The following is a 19,936-nucleotide window of genomic DNA, read 5'->3' on the forward strand; positions in this document are numbered from 1 at the left end:
TTCCTCTACCCGGGCTGCCTCCCAGCCCCACTGGAACACACTCCCTTCTCTCCACCTGAAATGAAGGCCCCAGCCCGCTCCCCTTATTGCTTGGTCATCCCACTGGTCTCCCGGCCTCCTCAGCTTTGCTCCCAGTAGCCACAGGAGTCTGTGATCCAAGCCCGACCGTGTCCCAGCCCTGCCTAACCTTCCACGGCTCCCATGGCCGCAGGAGGAAAAGGCTTCTCTCCTGGGCGTGATCTGGGTCCTGCCTCCCTCCTCCCACTTGCCCTCCTGACTCAAAGTCCCCTGTCCGCCCTGGCCTGCGGCCCTTTCCTCACTGTGACCTCCCAGGACTTCCCTGGGAGCCCTCACTTCTGAGCTGTTCCGCCCAGTGCCTGCTTCTCTCCCTGCTGTTCTCCTCGCTCCCGCCAAGTGACGGGACCTTTCTCTGGCGCTCGCCTGGCATGGAGAGCTCAGTGAGTGCTAAGGGAACGAATGAATGAACCAATGAATGAGTGCATGGTTGAGGAGGCTGGGGATGGAGCAGTAGGGAAACAGAAAGCTGGGATATAGCATATCTGGGCTGACCCCCATCCAGCTACTCTCCCCGCCCCACCCCTGCTTGGGTGAGGACCTGACAGGGCTGGGCCCACCGCGGGTCTCTCCTCCCAGCTAACAGGGCTCAGGGGGCCTGTCCCTCTCCCCACTCCAGGCTGCTACCGCTACAGCTACGTGGGCCAGGGCCAGGTCCTCCGGCTGAAGGGGCCCGACCCCCTGGCCTCCAGCTGCCTGTGGCACCTGCAGGGCCCCGAGGATCTCATGCTCAAACTCCGGCTTGAGTGGATGCTGGCTGACTGCCGGGACCGGCTGGCCATGTATGATGTGGCTGGGCCCCTCGAGAGGAGGCTGATCACCTCGTGAGTCCCTGGGAGGGCAGTGGGGGGAAGGTTGGGAAGCGGGTGACGGTGTGGGGTCAAAGCCACACCCAGTGTTCTGAGACAAGGGGCTGTGTGACCCCAGGCCCTGGTATTTGGTATCCGGGAGACAGTGAGGCCAGCCCAGAGGGAGATGGTGAGAGGAGACTGGAAAAGGCTATGTGCTGTGAGCAATCCCCTTCCCCTCCCCCAGCCTCAGTTTCCCCATTTGTAACTAAACAGGTGTACTAGATGACCCCTGAGGTCAGCTCTGGGAGGCGACGTGATCTTGTTAGAATGCTCCAGAGTCTGGCAGCCCCAGACTTCCAACCATACTCTACCGCTTTCTAGCAGTGTGCTCTAAGCCAAGTTACTTTGCCTCTCTGGGCCTCAGTTTCCTCACCTGTAAAATGGGTGCACAGCCATGCCTACCTTGCAGGGTTATTGCGAGAATTTAAATCAGACCTGCTGGGCCAGGCTCCTTACACACAGTAATGCTGTCCATTATTACTATACATTAAATGTATCCATTAAACATCCAGTAGCTACCCATTACTACTATCATTATATATAGTCGAGTTGGGGCTGAGTCACCAAGGGCATGGAATGCCAGGAGCTATCTGAACCTTAATACTTGCTAAGTGAGGAACTAACAGAAAGTTCTTGAGCAGAGGAGAAGGGCTTTAGGATATGACATGGAATGCAGAAGGCGGGCAGGTGGTGGGCTGTGGGGAGACCATGAAGGGGCTGGAAATGGCCTTGGCCTCCAGGAGCCTGATCACCCCCCCACTGGGTGGGAGAGGGGAGTAGGTCTGTAGGAGGTCAGGGGACACCCTGGGGCACCAGGCTGCTGCTTTCTCTGTCTTTCTCAGGCACCCAGCTTCCAGCTTTCGGGATGGGGGTGGGACCTGCATGTTCAAGATCAAGGGCAGTCCTGAAGGGCGAGCTGGGTGAAGGTTCTCCCCGGCCCCCTCCCCCGGGGCCTCTCTGACTCTCCAGGGTCTGAGGCTGTGCTCTCATCTGCAGCCCTTCCCCCGCCCCCCCACCGCCCTGCCACGTGCTGACCGCCATCTGGCGTGTGCGTGGGCTGGGTTCCTGGAGGGCCCTGGGGAGCCCAGAGAAGCCAGACACAGCTCATTTCCAGGAATGATGAGGGTGGGAACGCTTCAGCGCTTTCCCTGGGGCTTCTCCAAGTGCCCCCCGCAGCCTGCTGCTGCAGAGGGGACCTGACTGCCGGCTCAGCTCTGTCCCTACTCACTGTGGCACCAGGTGGCTCACTCCGTCTCAGACCCTTGGAGAAGGTGTAAAATGATGGGTCAGACAAGACTGGAGAGGTCCTCAGACTTGCACCCCAGACCATGAAGGGGGGACTTTGGTGGTAATGGGAAGACGTGGGGGCGGGGTTGGAGGGCGGGGGGAGCTGGTGGGGCCTCTACCAACTTTCACCTCGTTTTAGTTACAACAAGGGCTCAGCTGCTAAGTAAATAAAAGAAATCCCTAATATTAAAAGCAACTAATAAAGGCGACCTCAGGTCCCTCTTAATCCGTATATCTTACCTCCCACCTCCTGGAGGAGGGGAGCAGTGGAGCTGGGGAGGGCCTGGTACCGCAGGGTGGACCCCTCCCCCCGCCCCCCACAGTGAGATCAAGGCAGCGGTGGTCAAAGCAGGAGGACGAGGAAGTGGGGACCAGTGCCTGGGCAGGCGGAGGCCAGGGGAAATGCCCCTTCCCAGGACCCTGGGGCACCAGGACCCTCCTGGGGAAATTCCTGGGATTGCTCAGTCTTCCCTCCAGTGGCCAGGGTTGCCAGGGCTGCTGTGGGTGGTGTTTTTGAGGCTGTGCTTGGATTTCTCGCGCTTCCCTGGGTGCCTGCAGCCCCCCACGTGGCCACCCACTCCCATCGGTCAAGGCCAGAGCTCCAGGGCCGGCGCCGGCCAGGCAGTACCCCGCAGCTGGATGCTGGCGTGCCCCCTCCGGGGAAAGCAGGGTTATTAGCTTTCTGGGAATTGGTCCACCGATTAGCAAGGGCTCCAGAGAATTCTGTCGGAGGCAAGGGGAAGTTCGGCAGATGTTGGCAAAGAGTGAGGGATAGGGAAGCCGGAAGCACCCCACCTGAGATGGGCCGACCATGGGCATGGACACAGCAGGGGCGCCAGGCGCCGTCACAGGCAGTGCCTAGCGTGGGTCTGTCTCTGCTGTGGACCCAGGGTGGGGCCTTGGCACGTTCGTGAGCCTGGGTTTCCCCACCTGGAAACCAAGCGGTTGACCTTGACAATCTCTGAAAAGCCTTTTCAGGGCTGACATTCCTCTAGGAGTCTAGAATTCTAAGATACTGCTATTTCCTCTGTGCCTCCCCCATGGCAGGCTCTGGGTAGAATCCTGAGGTGCCCAAGGGATCACCAGACCACACACCTGTCTTCTCTCTATTCCAGCCCAGAACAGGGCCAGGGGTCAGGTGTGGCCAGCCAGCGTGTATAGTGCCAGTCTGGTCTGCCTACTGGGCACTCAGGGGTCACAGGGATTCTGAGGGTGTGGAGGGGTGCTATGGGCCTGGAATGAGCCCTCACAGTCGAATTGTAAGCTCCAGAAGTCTGGGTAACCTTTTGGCTTCTCTCCCCTGAGGAGCTGGCCTGACCCTTACAGGGCCTCCAGTCAGCCCCCTGGGCCAGAGACGGTCAGACACCTGCCTGAGGACACACAGCAGACTAGCCGAAGACCCAGATGTATAGGCTGCCAATCCCTCCTCCTCTGCTCCTCCCGGAAACCCGCTGCCCCCCCTGATGCCCGTCTCAGACCCTGCCTCCCCCGTCGCCACCTTTTTCTGTCCCACCAGGGTCTATGGCTGCAGTCGCCAGGAGCCCGTGGTGGAGGTCCTGGCATCGGGTGCCGTCATGGCGGTGGTCTGGAAGAAGGGCCTGCACAGCTACTATGACCCCTTCGTGCTCTCCGTGCAGCCCGTGGCCTTCCAGGGTGAGGGGTCAGGGGTCCCTAGGGGATGGGAGGGGCACAGTGGCAGAAGCCAGGGGTGCTCCTCGGGCTTGCCTTCACCTTCTTTGCTCTGGTTGGGGATGGGATGGGGGAGGGAAGGTTCTGGAAGCGCCTCTGCTCTCCAACCTCACCCCCACCCCTGGACCCCCTTTATCTCTCTCTATTCTCGCTCCATCTCCCCCACCTTCTCCCTCACCCCTTCCCCTGCCCCTCTCTCCCACCCTCCCTCATCTCCCCCTCATTCTCTCTCCTGCCCTCTTTCTGACTCTTTCTTTCCTGAGTTTACTGTCTGTCTGCCCTCCTCTCCCTGTCCTCCCCTTCCCCCTCTTCCCTCTGCACCCACCCTGGCTGAGCCTGGAGCGTGGGGTCCACCAGACAACCCTCTCACACCAAAGGCCAACCACACAGTCGTCCCTGGAGATGGCTCAGGGGAGGGCGATTCCCAGCATTCCTTGGGAAAGGGTCCCCCAGGCTGCCCCACTGAGACTTCCCCACTCTCCTCCTGCTTCCGGATTCCCCCTCCTCCACCCCCTTTCTCAGGAAGAGCACGTCCCACCCTTCACACCCGATGGCTGGCTGTCCTGGGCTGTCCTGGGCTCAGTGGAAGGGAGGGTTGCAAACAGGAACTACACAAAGAGCCTCTCCCCGCCTCTGCCGTCAGTCTGCCTCTTCCCACCGGCTTTCCCCTCCGTCCCCTGGTGTCCACCCCACTGGTCTCCTGCTGGTGGCCCAGGTCCACAGGTGACCCCTGGGAGTCCCTGGAGCTAAAGAGGTACCAGAGCTGCCCGTTCTCATGAGCGTCTCTGACATAGCTCTACGGGGAGGGAATGGGGGCTTTAGGGCCCCTGACTTCCATGGAAGGTGTTGTGCTAGCTGGGAACACACCTGCTGCCCATGCCTCGCCCTCTCACTGTGTGACGTCAGCCAAGTGGCTCCTCTTCCGCAAACCTCATCTTTGAAAAGGGGATCGATTCTCCCTCCCCAACCCCCGTAACTGTGAGGCTGGCGCAGCAGTGAGCACATTCAGTAAACCGTGAAGGGTTGCACAGCTGATGTCAGTAGCGAACATTTATTGAGCACTTACTACATACCACGTCTGTTTAATCCACTCAACTTCCCTATGAGGTATGTACTGTTATTGTCCCTGTTTCACAGATGAGGAAACTGAGGCCCAAGGTCACACATTCACACTCAGTCATCAGGCTGTACTGTTTAGTGGCAGTAGGGGGCATGGGTTTCAGCTGCCCCCCACCTGCTGGCAGGTGCAGCGGGGTGGGTCCAAGGCACCCTGTGTAACTTCTGTTCTCCGGGCCAAGCCTGTGAGGTGAATCTGACCCTGGAAGGCCGGCTGGAGCTGCAGGGTGTCCTCAGCACACCATACTTCCCCAGCTACTACTCACCCAGCACCCACTGCTCCTGGCACCTCACGGTGAGCCCACCTACCCTCTGCCCAGAGCACCCTATAGACCTCCGGGGATCCCAGCTGGGAGGGGAGCACTGTCCTGCCTCTGCTGAAGCACCCACAGGCTGAGCTCTGGGTACCAATCCTTCCAGGGCGGGTGGGATGGTTCTGTTGCCATGGCAACGCCTGTTTGCTGAGTGACTGACAGACCTCAGCCCCAGCTGGCACTCTGTGTTGGCAGGCCCCTTCCCCGCTTTGTTGTCCTGGGAGGTGGGACTACCGCCTGGCCGTAGCCCATGGGCCGCCTGGTGACTGGCTCCTCTGTCCCAGGTGCCCTCCCTGGACTACGGCTTGGCCCTCTGGTTTGATGCTTACACTCTGCGGAGGCAGAAATACGACATGCCATGCACCCAAGGCCAGTGGACCATCCAGAACCGGAGGTACCCGCCCGGAACCCCCTTCCTGTCCCTGCAGGTAACCCCCCTCGGGAGCCCAGGTCTGGGACCTCAGAGGGGCATCAGGCCTGTTGCCTCACCCTTGACCCAGTCCCTGTCCCGGCCCCCAGCCCGGGCCTCAGCCTCCCCTCCTGCCACCCAGAAGTCTCAGACACACATTTGTCATCAGCCGCCTTGGATGTTGGTCCTAGTTAGAGTGAAATGGTTTCATTTCCTTGGGTGCTGTCACCCCAAATCCTTAAGTGAGATGACGCAGAGCCACAGGACTCAGCAGTGCTAGGGTGCCTTTCCCTAAACCCGCCCAAGTGCAAATGCAGACACCTCTTGCTTATCCCGCTCCCTGCTGTTGGCCACATTCAAGCGGCTTCCCGGCTGTGAAGCTGCAGAGCCAGCGCCCATGCCGCTCTTGCTAACCCGACCGCTTCCCAGGGCCACCCTGAGTCACCCATGCCCCCTGTGGGGCGCCAGCCCTTGCTCTCTGTCCTGCCCTTTGCCCCCCGGTGACAAAGTTCCTGAGGAAGAATTGAGTCCCTTGGGGAGGTGGGCAGGACGCAGCGTGGCCAGGCCGTCCTCTGGTCGACGTGATGCAGTTTGATCAGTCGGATGAAGGCTGGGAAATGCCCACTGTGGCTGGCACCCTGTGGGCCACTGTTGGTCCTGACGGCTGCAAGGGAAGCAGGGAACGGAGGCAGTGCAGACGCGCTTTCCCTGGTCTGGGGAGTGAAGGAGAGAACTAGGGCATTCAAGGAGGGGGTATTTACAAGGGGAGGGGCTCTGTGTCTAAATGCTGTGCGGGAGCGTCCCTCAGAGGCAGAGAGGATGGGTCACGCACAGGGGATAATGGGGGCATGGAGGGAAAGCAGAAGGACACCCTCCCATGGTTCCATTTTTGCAGCGGGGGCAGAGGCTTGGGGAGAGAGAAGGGATCTCAAAGTAGCCTTGCAGATCTGGGGAGACCCCTCCCCACCTGCGGTACGGAGATACTGAAGAGAAGATTCTACATCTAGTAGCAGATTGGGCGTCTGCTCGCCTTCCAACCCTGAGGTCCTAGGGGTCTAATGGAGGCTGGGATTCTAATATGCAAGGTTCTTGATTTCAAAGATTTTGAGTATCCAAGATTCCAGCACACTAAAATTGGAAAGTTCTAGGACTCTGGAATTCTTGGATTCTGGGGTTGGTGTCCACGTTCACCAATGCTTGCATATATTTTTTATATATATATAAATTTATTTTTTATTTTTGGCTGCGTTGGGTCTTTGTTGCTGCACGCGGGCTTTTCTGTAGTTGCAGCGAGCGGGGGCTTCTCTTCGTTGTGGTGCGCAGGCGTCTCATTGGGTGGCTTCTCTTGTTGCGGAGCATGGACTCTAGGCGCGTGGACTTCAGTAGTTGTGGCACTCGGGCTCAGTAGTTGTGGCACATGGGCTTAGTTGCTCCGTGGCATGTGGGATCTTCCCGGAGCAGGGCTCGAACCCGTGTCCCCTGCCTTGGCAGGCGGATTCTTAACACTGCGCCACCAGGGAAGTCCAACGCTTGTATTTTGCTTATCGGTTGATCCTTTTGAAAAGCGTCAGCCAGACGAGAGGGGATGGGGATTGGTGATGCTCGTTCACTCGTCATCATCCTTTCCAGGGAGTTTGCAGTTTATCAGGGACCATGATTAAAAGGAAAAAGAAGACGTGCCGAGGGTGTGAGTTCAGGCCTGTGCTGTTTGGGGGTGATGTCAGGTGGTGTGACTCTGGCCCGGTGCTTTTTGGAGAGCAGAAGGCATCTTGTCCCACGGGTCCCAGCATGTGGGTGGCATTTCTGTGCCACCTCTGTGGTGCTCCCTCAGGGCCCCTCCCCACCTGCCTGGGGGCTTCCCAGACTGAGGATGGCTGGGCTCACCCCCCAGTGTCAGGAGCCCAGAGTGACCCCGAGAGTGGTCCTCGATTCACGGTTCTCCACATGATGATAACGTTTTTTCCCGCCACCCTCTCAACCCCATAGCTGAATCTGATATCTCGACGAGGGGCTAGGAAGGGGTGAGAAGGGGCCTGGGTCTGATACTCCCGCACTTAGCCCCCAGCGCCACGGCTATTCCATTAGCCGGGAGCCGGGCCCTGGCACCAGGCGCCCCATTCCACCTGCTTGGTGCTCAGCACAGGGCATCAGTTCATGGCCCGACAGCCTGTGATGTCAGAGGCATCATCGTTCCATTTCCCAGAGAAGGGAATCGAGGCTCAGTGGGATTAAGTAGTACCCAGATGGGTCCGCAGTCAGGGCCTCTCTCCCATGCCCACCACTAGCCATGAACAGCAGGTCACACGGTGGTCCACAACGTGCTCCCCCTGCAGGGCCTTCTTCCTGCCTCCCTGACGTAGCCAGGAGGGTCAGGCAAAGGTGTGGGCACTGGGGGCTGGGACTTCATGAGCTACCCTTGGGTTTCAAGTGTGGACCACAGATGGGGAGAGTCTTCATCAGAAGGAATGATAGTGCAATGGTGAAATTTCAGGCACTGTGACAGAGTCTATCGGGGTTGGAGGGGTCTCACCTTCCCCACTGTCTCAAAGCACCGTTGAGCTATAGAAAGTGGGCTGGGCTGACCATCGAGCCCTACCCTCACCCATTGTACAGGTGGGAAAACTGAGGTCTAGGGAGGACTAAAAACTTGGCTTCTTGTCCTTGTCTTTTTGCATTTTTGAAGTGGTGGCAAGGGACCAGGGTGCAGCTGGGTTGTGGGTGGGGTGGGGGGGTGAGGTTTGACGAGGCCCGGCACTCCCACCCCCTCCTCCCTCTTCCCAAGCCTCCCCCCACTGCTGGGGGGTTGAAGATGTGCTTGGGGGCGTCTGGTTACCTGGTTTCTGCATGTAACTCTGGGTACACCCCCTTCCTCATCTGTAAAACAAGGGGGTTAGGCCTGCCCAGGGTCCAGGGCCCCAACTTTTTATTATTTACCCATCAGAAAGATGTCTTCCAATAAGTTGTGTTTATTAGCTCCTAATGAAATGTCATTCCAAGTTGGGCTGGAGAGGTGGAAAGAGCTTAGCTGTTGAAATGAGACACAGCAGTGTTCAAACCCTGGCTCCTCTCCTTCCATTCAGCGAGGACTCACCCCTCCCAGCCTCAGGTAACTCATCTGAAAAGTGGGCATGCAGCAGGTCCCCATCCAGGGAGGAGTAAGTGAGATCGTGGGTGGAGGACACCGGCTCCTGCAGGCCGGGATGGGCAGGAGCTCCAGAAGGCACTGGCCATGAGTTCGTAACTGGCTCTGGGCTCTGCACCAGGCAGGCCCAGAGCTCAGGTGCCGTTTCCATCACCCTCAGCAACCTGGTGAGGAAGCAGGCCCCGCACTGCCTCCTTCATAGACCAATGAGGGACTGAGGCACAGAGAGGCAAAGACATTCACACAAAGTCACCCAGCTCGTAACTAGAGAAACCAGAGTTGAGCTAGGCAGCATGATCCAGAGCGTGTGTGGCAGCGTGCGGGCCTGTGTGCGCACATCCACGCACGTACGCGTGCTCATCTGTGCGCTCACACTCGAGCAGAATCTTCCTGCAGATCCTCCGAGCAGCTGTGCCAGCTGTTCCCTCCCTTGGCCGAGCCGTCCCGACTAACGCACTGGCATCCTGCTGAGGGGACGGACAGCTTCTGGGGCTCTCCTCTCGTCAGCTCCGAGAGCAGCCTGGGAAGTCCCATCCCTGACTTCTCAGACCTTCGTTAAGGGTCCGGGGTCCCGCGGTGGAGACTCGTGGCCCCCTGCCCCCAGGCTCCTGCCCGTGTCTGAGGGTGGAAGGGAAGGCAGAGGTGTACCTCCAGACTGTAAGCACCGGACAAACCATTTCCTCTAGTTCTGATCTTTTTTGATAACCAGCGGCCTATGTAGGTGCTGGGAAATTCTTTGAATAAGCATTTGTTGGAAAATCTGCTTGTGTGGGTGGCAAAGACACAAGAGGTCTGGGGAAGGGTGTCGATTTCCAGGCACAGGATTTGTAGGGAGGGGGAGGCACAGTCCTGGGGCCCAGAATGGCCATTGACGAGGAGCGACAGAGGGTGGGTGTGGGGAGAGGGTGTCTCACCCCTCAGGTGCCAGCCCAGTGATGAGGAGAGGCTGGCGCGGGTTCCCCCACGGGCGGGGCATCCTTGGGCACTGTCACCTCACTCCCCCGAGCCCTTTCTGCCTTCCCCCTACCTCCCTGTTTTCTACCCAGTTTCTCCCCAGCAGAGGCCTCATGCCCTTTGAGTGGCCTGGGGGCGGGGCAGGGAGCTGACCTCGTGAAATCCGGCAACCATTTCCACTTCACCGACGGGGACAGGCAGAGCCCCTGGCTCCTCAGGTCTGCTGGAGCCCCTCAGGCCCGGCCTGGCTATGGGGCGGCCCTTCTGCTCCTTTGATCCCCTGGGCGGCCACAGAGGCTCCTCGGGCACTGCCGGGTGCTGGCGATGAGGAAGAAGGAGCTCCAGCTGCTGCCCTTGGTGAGCGCACAGCCCGACGATAGCAGCTGGTTTTCAAAGAAATCATTTCTCACGCATGCCATCAAACACCCTACAAGGGAGCTATCACCCCATCTTACAGACTTGAAAATGGGAGCTTGCTGAGGTTGAGGCAGATGCCCAAGGTTGCACAGCTGGTTCCCGTGGCAGAGCCCAGCCTCAGCTCTGCAGCTGCAGGTCCACCACTCTGGCCACCAAGTGAGACTGCTGTCCTCCCTTTCTTAGTGCTTGTCTTTGCTGACTGTCTTTCCCGTTTAACGTGTCTTTAGGGAAGGGAATTCATGTATGTGTGTATCCATCCATCTATCCTTCCATCCATCCTTCCATCCTTCCTTCCTTCCATCCATCCATCCATCCATCCATCCACCAATTCTTTCTTCCTTCCATCCATTTACTCATCCATCAATACACCAACCCACCCTTCCTTCCTTCTGTCCATCCATCCATCCATCTACCATCCAATCTTTCTGGAACTCCTCCCTGTGTAGAGTTGCTGACATGCAAGGTTGACCGGATCCCTGCTTACTGTCTAGGTGAGGCAGGAAGGAAAATTCTCCAAATCCAGAAAAGTGAGAAAGCGCAAGGCAGCCCCGGTGCAAAAATGTGCTTTCAGACCCCCAGCACTTTGTAGCTGAGATGAGACGTGGGCTCCACAGCTTTCAGACTTCTGGTGCTCCTTGGACAGGGTTTGGGGGGAGGGGGCAGCCTTTGGTGGATGGGGAGGGATTGGAGAGCCAGAGGACGCAAACCCTCACGCAGAAGGCACTGTGGCAAGAACCAGAAATGATGATGTGCAAAGGGGCCGGGCCAGTGCCTGCGTAGTTCCTTGAGGCAGGCTGCGTGGGGGAGAGGGAGGGAGGGAGGAGCCTGGTTAGCTGGGCCGCACGTGCCCTGCCTAATTCGGGCAGCCTCTGATCACTTCCAGCCAGTGTTTCTAGGGCTTATTTTTCAGAAGCAAGAATCTAAGATGTTATGTGCAATTAGCTGGCAACTACATTTGAAAAGAAGTTTTTAATACTGCACAGGCTAAACAGATCGTCCTTAGGCTGAGTGATTCAGCCTGAGCTGCCGGATTACAGCCTCTTTTCTGGCTCCTGCTAATGAAGAGCCTCGCCTCAGAAATTCTGCCACCTCCTGTCTGCCCCAGGCCTCCAGGGTGAGGACTGAATGCTGCCCAGGTTGAGCAGGTTCCTGAGTACCGGGCTGAGCCGCAGGCTGACCCTGGAATCCTCTCTTGGATGCCGGTAGAGAAATGTCCTATTGACAGATGCTGGTGTCTTAGAGCCTCTGGCCAAGGCTTGAGGTGACCATGCAGCCCTCAAATTCTTATAAACTGAAACATTCCACTGCCCTCCAACCCGGCTCTGGTTCCCTCCAACCCGGCTCTGGTTCCTTCCCTGTCTCTCCACAGTCTCCCGTGACTGTCTGGGGACAGTGCCCCAGGCCCCTGAAATTTAAGCATGTTCAGGAACGCACCTGATTCCTCATTTCCCCCTGCCCGGTATTTCCCAGCCCCCAGATCCCCTGTCCACTCTCCAGGGCAATTCTCTGGGGATAGTAATCCATGATAGCATTTGTTTATCTACTTTAAAAACAAACCACAACACCCCCTTGCTTCCTTAGTTTTAAAAGGATTAGGACGAGGCTTGTGCAGGAGCGCCCCCTGGTGGCACCTCATCCCGCTCTGGTCCCCCTGGGCTGCAGAGCAGTGGTTCTCAAAATTTTCCATCTCAGAACCCCTCTGTACTCTTTAATTATGGAGCACCCCAGAGAGTTTTATGCCTTGTATAAAAACTATATTTTAACCTATATTTACAGTATTAGAAATGAAAACCGAGAACATTTAAAAATATTTATCAGTTCATTTAAAATAATAAGAAACCCATTACATTTTAACATAAAGGACATATTTTATGAAAAATTAATTATACTTCCCAAACTAAAAACATTTGGTGAGGAATAATCTCACCGTTTTACATTTTTGCAACTTTCTTTAATAATTGGATTAGTAGACCACAAATGAATCCCCACACCTGCTTCCTCATTCAATGGGTTACACATCACATAGGCTCTGGAAAATTCCACTCTACCTTGTGTGAGAAGAGAGTGAAAAAGGCAAATGATACCTGAGAATTATTATAAAAATACTTTTTACTCTGGACCCCAAGTGGTCCCCAGACCGTACTTTGAGAACTGTTTATTGGTATGGGGGCAAGAATATCACTGCAGGCAAACAGTATATGGGGAAACTAAACCTTAGGCCAGGTCTGAGGGGAGTCATGGGGAACGTGAGGGCTCAGCCCCTAGAGCTCATGTGGCAGTGACGGTCAGGGTGCACCTCCGCACAGTGCAGGCTGGGTGGGGCCTCCTGGGTCCTGAGGAAGCTGGCTTCTCGTCCACCTCAGCACTTCCCTTCCTGAGCCTTATCTGGAGAGCGGGATGAGAACAATCCCTCCTCACAGGGTGGAGTTGCTGTGAGAACCCCGTTGCAAAATCCCCATGCAACGGGGCCTCCAACTATTACTGAACTATTAAATGCTTGCCGTGTTCTGGAAGTTCTGAGGAAGCCTCTGGCCTCTGGCTCTGTGGGCTGCTGCATCTGCTGTGGGATGTTCCCATCATGCTTTGGGGCACTCCCACTTGCTCTCTTGACTTCCTCCTACCTTCTCTGCTGGGGGCATTTTCACCTCTGTCTGCAGACCTTTCCACCCGTGTTCTGGGTGTTTCCCTCACCTGTAAAGGCATTCCTGTTTGCTCTGTGAGGATACTCCCTTCCCTGTGGGAGGCATTCCTAGGAGCTGATGGGGCCAACCCATCTGTTCTGTTGAGGGTGTCCCGCCTGGGAAGGCAGGGAACCCCAGGCTGCTCTCTGAGGAGGGTCCCGCTGCTTGGGGGGCGTGGCTGCGCCAGCTCCATGAAAGCATGGCCTCTTGCTGTGTAAGGCCAGGTGTGACCAGGCACCGTGTGGGATGAGCACCGTGCCCCTCACCCTGGAGTCGGGAGGATTCTTACCTGCTCTCTGCGGGGAATTCCACCTGCTCTGTGGGAACGAGAGCATGATCGATGGGGACGGGGGTGTCCGACAGGGATGTGAGTGTGCTCCCACGGCTGGGGGGTGGTCCCACCCGAGTGTGGCCACTCACGGGGAAGGTGCCGCCCATCAGCATGGCACTGCTGATCCTGGGAGCGGGACTGGTGCCTCCCTCATGCCCAGAGGATCACAGGGAAGCCACCAGGGCTGTGGAGGCTTCTCAGTGGGAGGGAAAGGCCTGAATGGGGAGCGAGGCTGCCTTCTCACTCCACACCGAGCACAGGAGGAACATCCCTTCCAGTCTATGGAGAGTAGACCAGTCAAGGACTATTGCTTGCACTGACCCATTGGAGACTTTTGTCAGATGTCAGGTCAACAGACATGATAATTTCCCTTGTTTTACAAGGGAGGAAAGTGAGGCTCAGAGAAGGACTCTGACTTGCTAGACTCTTACAGCTCCTAGGTGACTGGAACTAGAGTCCAGACGTTAACTTTTATCCTGCAGGCAATGGGGAGCCATTGAAGGTTTTTGAGCAGGGGAGTGACATAGCCAGGCTGCTTTCTAGATGACTCTGGGGGTGAGTGGCCACCCAAGGGAGAAATCAAGACAGAGGAGGTGGGGGTGGGCTGGGGATGTGGCTCCCCCTTCCTTTCCGACCGCCCTGTCCTTGCCCTGTCTGTACACGGGGACCCAGGCTGTCCCTTACCTAGGACCAGACCGTGTGGCCCTGAGCCTGTCTCTGGTCACCCCCAGGCTGTGTGGCCTGCGAACCCTGCAGCCCTACGCCGAGAGGATCCCTGTGGTGGCCACCGCTGGCATCACCATCAACTTCACGTCCCAGATCTCCCTCACCGGGCCCGGCGTGCAGGTGCACTACGGCTTGTACAACCAGTCAGATCGTGAGTGTGGGCAGGCTGGGGACTGGGGCGGGGACCCCCAAAGCCCCCGCGGCTTCTCTCTGCCTCTGAGCTGTCCCTGGAAGCACCAAGAGGCTGGTCAAAAGGAGTGTGTGTGTGTGTGTGTGTGTGTGTGTGTGTGTAAACATATGCAGCTTTGTGTGTGCTCACGTGTGCAAGGCAGTCATACGTGTTCACGAGGTATATACACTCATACCTACCCGAGTGTGTGCTGTGTGCATGTGCCCGGACATGTATGTCCACATGGACCGTGTACACAGGCCTGTGGGTACACATGTGAGCACGCGGGTGCCTCGTGTCTGCACGTGTTTTCATGCTGACGCGTGTCCTAATGGCTCCTTCCCTGTCCAGCCTGCCCTGGAGAGTTCCTCTGCTCTGTGAATGGACTCTGTGTGCCTGCCTGCGACGGGGTCAAAGACTGCCCCAACGGCCTGGATGAGAGAAACTGTGGTGAGCTGCCTGCCCACCCCGTCGCTCCTCTCTCCTCACCTCTGTGCTGGGCTGAGCCCACCCTTTCAAAACCCGCCCCCCACAGGCAGCTCCCATTAGCAGCATCCAGGAAGTAGGGCTCCCTCGCTGCGCTGACATGGAACGGTGGAAGCACAGAGTGAGGGCCACCCAGTGGGGCAGTGACAGGGACAAGCTGGGACCCAGGTGTCCTGACTCCCAGCTCAGGGCTTCTCCCCACCAGGCCATCACCCCCAGCCTTCTGCCAGGACAGCCGTCCAAGAAGGAACAGAGCAGATGAGGGAGGGTAGGACCAGAAGGGGGAAGGCTATCAAGAAGAGCCCAGCAGACCCAGGTTGGCCAAGGAGAGGATCCTTCATCTGCCTCCTCTGAGTGGGATCATCCACTGCAGGGGTTCAGACTGGAGCTGCCAACTCTTCCCGAGGTTGTGCTCACCACTGCCCAGCCCTGGCAGAAGGGGCTCAGGGTCCTGATGGCCCCCGAGCCAGGGCTCCCTCGGATCAATACCTCTGCCTCTGAATCCTGGCTTCTGGCTCCCAGAGTCACCATCAGTACAGCCTGTTCCAGTCTGATCTCCCCAGACCACCTGCATCCCATCAAAGTTTTACATATGTGGGGAGAGAAGCAGGAGGGAAGGGAGGTGTGCCTTCCTCTGCGCTGATCCTCTGATCCTGCTCGTGAAGGTGCCTCCTATTTGGAACCAGAACATCTGGCATCAAGTTCTGGCTCAGCCAGGTGACCTTGGAAAAGTCACTTCATTTCTGTTTCCACCGATGAAATGGAGCATCTCACAGGGTTGCTGTGACACTCAGGCGTAAAGTAGCTGAGAAAGAAATTTGCGATCATGACACGCGATACGATGCACAGTCACAGGCAGCGCAAAGTCCCAGCCTGGTGCCTCTGGCTTCCTCCCACCTGTCCCCTCCCTGTGTCCTCATACAGTTTGCAGAGCCACGTACCAGTGCCAAGAGGACAGCACATGCATCTCACTGTCCAGGGTCTGTGACCAGCAGCCTGACTGTCTCAATGGGAGTGATGAAGAGCTGTGCCAGGAAGGTAGGGTGGGGTACGACCAGGTATCTAGAGGGAAACCGAAGAATGCGCTCAGCCAGATAGCCCAGCCCTTCTGCATGCTTCTCCTCAAAGCTTTCTGCCCTCTTGTCCAAATGCTTCCCAACCCATTTATAAGTATGCCCATATGTCTGTCCATCCATCCATCCATCCATCCATCCATCCATCTTCTGGTCTCCCCAACCATCTTGTCTGTCCATTGATTCACACATCCACTCACTCACTCATCCATCGGCCTGTCCAACCACCTATCTCCCTATCCACTAAGCCATCAATCTACTCACTTACTGGTTTACCCAACTGCCTCTCTGTATGTCCATTGTTCCATCCTCCAGCCATGCATCCACGGATCTCTCTAACTACATGCTTGTCCATTAGTCCTTACATCCACTCATTTATCCACCCAGAGAGCTGCTTGTCAGCCTTCTTACCAGACCATCAAGTCACCCATTTGTTGGTCTGCCCGATCTCCTGAGTCTCCAGTGTTTTATCCATTCGTCCATCCATCCATCCATCTGCCCAGCCAACCTTCACTCACAGACGACCCAGTGATATGCGAGGCAGAGTTGAGAAATGGGAATAAAAGACACCAAAGTGGTCCCTGCCCTCTGGGGATTATCTGATAGCAGAAAAAAAAAAAAAAAATGATGGGTGACTCTCTTTGGCCCAGACCTTCTGGACATCATGTGCAGTAGCGTATGAAGACTGGAGAATGAGATCAGGCTGAGAAAGCTTCCTGGAAGAGGCAGGCTTTGAACTGGGCCTTGAAGGGAGGTGAAATTTAAGTAGCGAAGGAAAGGAGAGCAGGCGAAAACTGTGGAGGAGGAAGCTGTGCACGGTGAAGGCAGTGAGGTGCAGCTGTGTGGCTGGGGGGGGCAGGGCCCCGAGGGCTGCCAGGCTGGGAGGGGAGCTCAGCCTGATGGGAGAGGCAGAGCCGTGCTCTTGGGAGCCTCCCTGGGCTGCAAGTGGAGGCACGGGTCTGCCTTCAGGTACCATAACTGGAGGGAGGCGTAATCTTACTGTCAGGTGCCCAGGTCTGAGAGGGGAGACACTGCCTTCTCTTAACAGACCAGCGTGTGGGGTGCGGAGGGGACGTGGCCTTTAGGGGACCTTAAAGGAGCCTCAGGGAACCCTTTAGTGGGGTCAAGAGACCCCTCTCCGGTCGCCTCCTGGCCTCCTCCAGGCTCTGTCTTCCCTGGCCTCGTTTTGGAGGCTCCTTTGGGCTCAGGGACCCGCCCTCTAAGCCCTGCCCCCGCCCCCTCTATTCCAGGGGTGCCTTGCGGGACGTTCACTTTCCAGTGTGAGGACCGCAGTTGTGTGAAGAAGCCCAACCCACGGTGCGACGGGCACCCCGACTGCAAGGACGGCTCGGACGAGCAGCACTGTGGTGAGCCCTGGGGGCTCCGACAGGCTGGGCTGGGCGGCGTGCCCCTCCGCCTGCGGGGCCGTCGAGCGTGGGAGCGAGGGAGGTCCCCCCCTGCGAAGCTGGAGGGAGAGCTCATCAGTTTGTCCGTCTGTCTCTTTCTACCCCGCCTCTGCCCCCTGGTGTGGGTCCTGCCCGCCTCTCTCCCTCCCTCGCCCCTTCGCTCTCTTTCCCTGTCCCCTTCGTGTTGCTCCTCTGCTCGCCCTTCCTGCCTCCCCCTTCTCTTTTTCTCTGTGTCTGTTTCTCTGCGGCCGCTCGCCCTCTGTCCATCCCTGCCCCTCTTCCACCCCTAGACTGTGGCCTCCAGGGCCCCTCGGGCCGCATCGTGGGCGGGGTCGAGTCCTCGGAGGGTGAGTGGCCCTGGCAGGCCAGCCTCCAGGTTCGGGGCCGACACATCTGCGGGGGGGCCCTCATCGCTGACCGCTGGGTCATCACCACTGCCCACTGCTTCCAGGAGGACAGGTGAGGGGGACGGCACGGGGACGTGGGCCGCGAGAGGTGGGGTAGGGAAGGCTGTGACGGGGTACGGTGTGTCTGAAACCTAAGCAGACAGAGGGGAGGGCGGTGGGAAGCCCCTCAGACTGGCTGCTCCGCCCCTTGGGTTCAGCCCTGGCTCCACCGCGAGCACGCTCTGTGCCCCTGGGGAGGCTGCCTGACCTCTCTACTTCTGGTATCTTGCTTTCAGCTGGGTCAGTGATTCATTTATTTGCTCATTCATCCCTTCAACGATATTCGTTGTGCTCCTACTGTGTGCCAGGGGCTGTGCTAGACACTGGGGGACAGCAGAAAACAGAACTGCCTGACCTGGTCGTAGGCCATAAACCCCCCCCCCCCCCCCCCCCCCGCTCCAGGCATGCCTGTCTGTGACCTGGGGCGGGAGAGGTGGGGCAGAGAAACCCACAAGAAGGGACATCTCACCCTGCCCTGCAGACATCTTCCTCATCTCCGTGGTGGGCTGACAGCACCCACTCTCCACCCCTAGCCTGATGTCTGGTGTCCCAGACCCGCCCCCCAGCACGGCCAGTTCTGGACTCTGTCCCCACACCTTCTCCTCTGTCCTGGGTTTACACAGTCCTTGCCAAAGGCCTGGAGCCACCAGGGCACCCCCTCCCCTCACACTCAGCGAGGCAGCAAGCCCTCTCAGTGGTCTGGAGAACCTTCAGCCACTGCCTGTCCACGCTGCCACCATCACCCCTGGGTCACCCCGGCAGCCCAGAGCCCAGTTCCCTTTTGCATCCTCTGCCCAGGTGCCCGGGTGCCCTTCTGGGTGCGGTCTGACTACCCAGCTTCTTTCACTTCATCCTTGGCTCCCCACTGCCCACAAGGTAGAGAAAGACCTGAATGCTGACCCGGCCTCCAGGGGTCTGCACAGCCCAGTCTCTGCCAATTCCCCCACACTCAACTCCCTCCCCCTCCTCCTGAGGACCGGCAAGTTTCAGGGCGTTCCCAGCTGCCCCATCTATAAAGTGCACAGAAAAAAGGAAAGAATGATCCGCCAGCGCCTGGCACTGTGCTAATTTTTGTTACATACAAAGTCTTATTGAATCCCCTCAGGCACATATGAGTAGGTGATGCTATTCCCATTTTGCAGATGGGGTGACTGAGGCCTAGAGAGGTGCACACTCACCTCGGGAGGGATGACGCTGGAGCTGGAACCCAGGCAGGAGGGCTCCAGGGCCACCACTGAACACCATACCACCAGCCGCCTGGCCTTCCAGAGCAGGGCGGGGATGGGTTGGAGGCTGGTGTCCCGGGGGAAAGCTGGCTACCCTAGGGATCTGGGATGGGATCGGGGAGGCGGCCGCTGAGCGAGTCCCCGTCTCTGCCCTCAGCATGGCGTCCCCGGCGCTGTGGACCGTGTTCCTGGGCAAAGTGTGGCAGAGCGCTCGCTGGCCGGGTGAGGTGTCCTTCAAGGTGAGCCGTCTGCTCCTGCACCCGTACCATGAGGAGGACAGCCACGACTATGACGTGGCCCTGCTGCAGCTCGACCACCCCGTGGTGCGCTCGGCCTCCGTGCACCCCGTCTGCCTGCCCGCGCGCTCCCACTTCTTCGAGCCGGGCCTGCACTGCTGGATCACGGGCTGGGGTGCCCTGCGTGAGGGTGGTGAGCTGGACTGCGGGCAGGGGAGATGGGATGGGTCCCCCTCATGCAGCTTCTGAGCCTGGAGGTGAACTGGCAGGGGGCCCTGGGGCTCCCCTCCAGAGGCCCACTAGTCCTGGGATTAATTTGGGCTGGATTTCATGGGAAAAAACCTTTAACTATGGCCGTGGGCCTCTCCCCTTCCCTTCCTGCCAGAAGGGCATTTAAGGAGAACCAAGGTCATGGAAGGATATCCTAGGGGATAAGTGCAGAGTGATGGGGCAGGCCAGGGACCCCACAGCCCGTGGGCAAGCTCCAACCCTCTGCTCCTTGGACAGCGGGGGGTGGGGGGGTATGTGTCTGTGCTGGGGGGAGGCTCTTAATTATTAACACTTACCGCATGGAGGTTAGATTTTAGGGGAACATGATTTCATTTAATCCATCCAATAACCCTAGCTACTGGTTATCACGGACCCCATCTTAAGGATGGGGAAACGGAGGCTCAGAGACATTTAGCTGTGACTCAAAGTCACACAGCCAGAGAGGGTTGGAGCAGAGACTAGAACCCAGGACTATCTGACCCCAGAGCCCCTGCTGTTTGGATGCTGCCTCTCAGAAACATGAGTTTCTCCGCTTCCCGCCTACACTGACCGGAGCTGGCCATCCCTAGAGGCCAGCCCTCAGTTCTGTACATAACTACAGCCACGCCCTGCACCCTTCGCGGTGGTGCCTT

General features: G+C 57.9%; 1 protein-coding gene across 1 annotated transcript in view; it reads left to right on the forward strand.

Annotated features, from left to right (window-relative positions):
- The window catches only part of TMPRSS6 (transmembrane serine protease 6), a gene marked incomplete at its 5' end in the record, with an annotated part of 32,141 nt that overhangs the window by 10,012 nt on the left and 2,193 nt on the right, over positions 1 to 19,936 (forward strand). The window contains 10 exons of the mRNA XM_079937664.1: positions 695 to 899; positions 3,730 to 3,866; positions 5,201 to 5,313; positions 5,617 to 5,726; positions 13,998 to 14,143; positions 14,513 to 14,611; positions 15,572 to 15,685; positions 16,971 to 17,087; positions 17,417 to 17,585; positions 18,956 to 19,227. Of these exons, the coding sequence (XP_079793790.1) occupies positions 695 to 899; positions 3,730 to 3,866; positions 5,201 to 5,313; positions 5,617 to 5,726; positions 13,998 to 14,143; positions 14,513 to 14,611; positions 15,572 to 15,685; positions 16,971 to 17,087; positions 17,417 to 17,585; positions 18,956 to 19,227 (1,482 nt within the window). The remainder of the gene's footprint in view (positions 1 to 694; positions 900 to 3,729; positions 3,867 to 5,200; positions 5,314 to 5,616; positions 5,727 to 13,997; positions 14,144 to 14,512; positions 14,612 to 15,571; positions 15,686 to 16,970; positions 17,088 to 17,416; positions 17,586 to 18,955; positions 19,228 to 19,936) is intronic.

Source organism: Stenella coeruleoalba (assembly GCF_951394435.1).
Source record: "Stenella coeruleoalba genome assembly, chromosome: 11".
Taxonomy (NCBI): domain Eukaryota; kingdom Metazoa; phylum Chordata; class Mammalia; order Artiodactyla; family Delphinidae; genus Stenella; species Stenella coeruleoalba.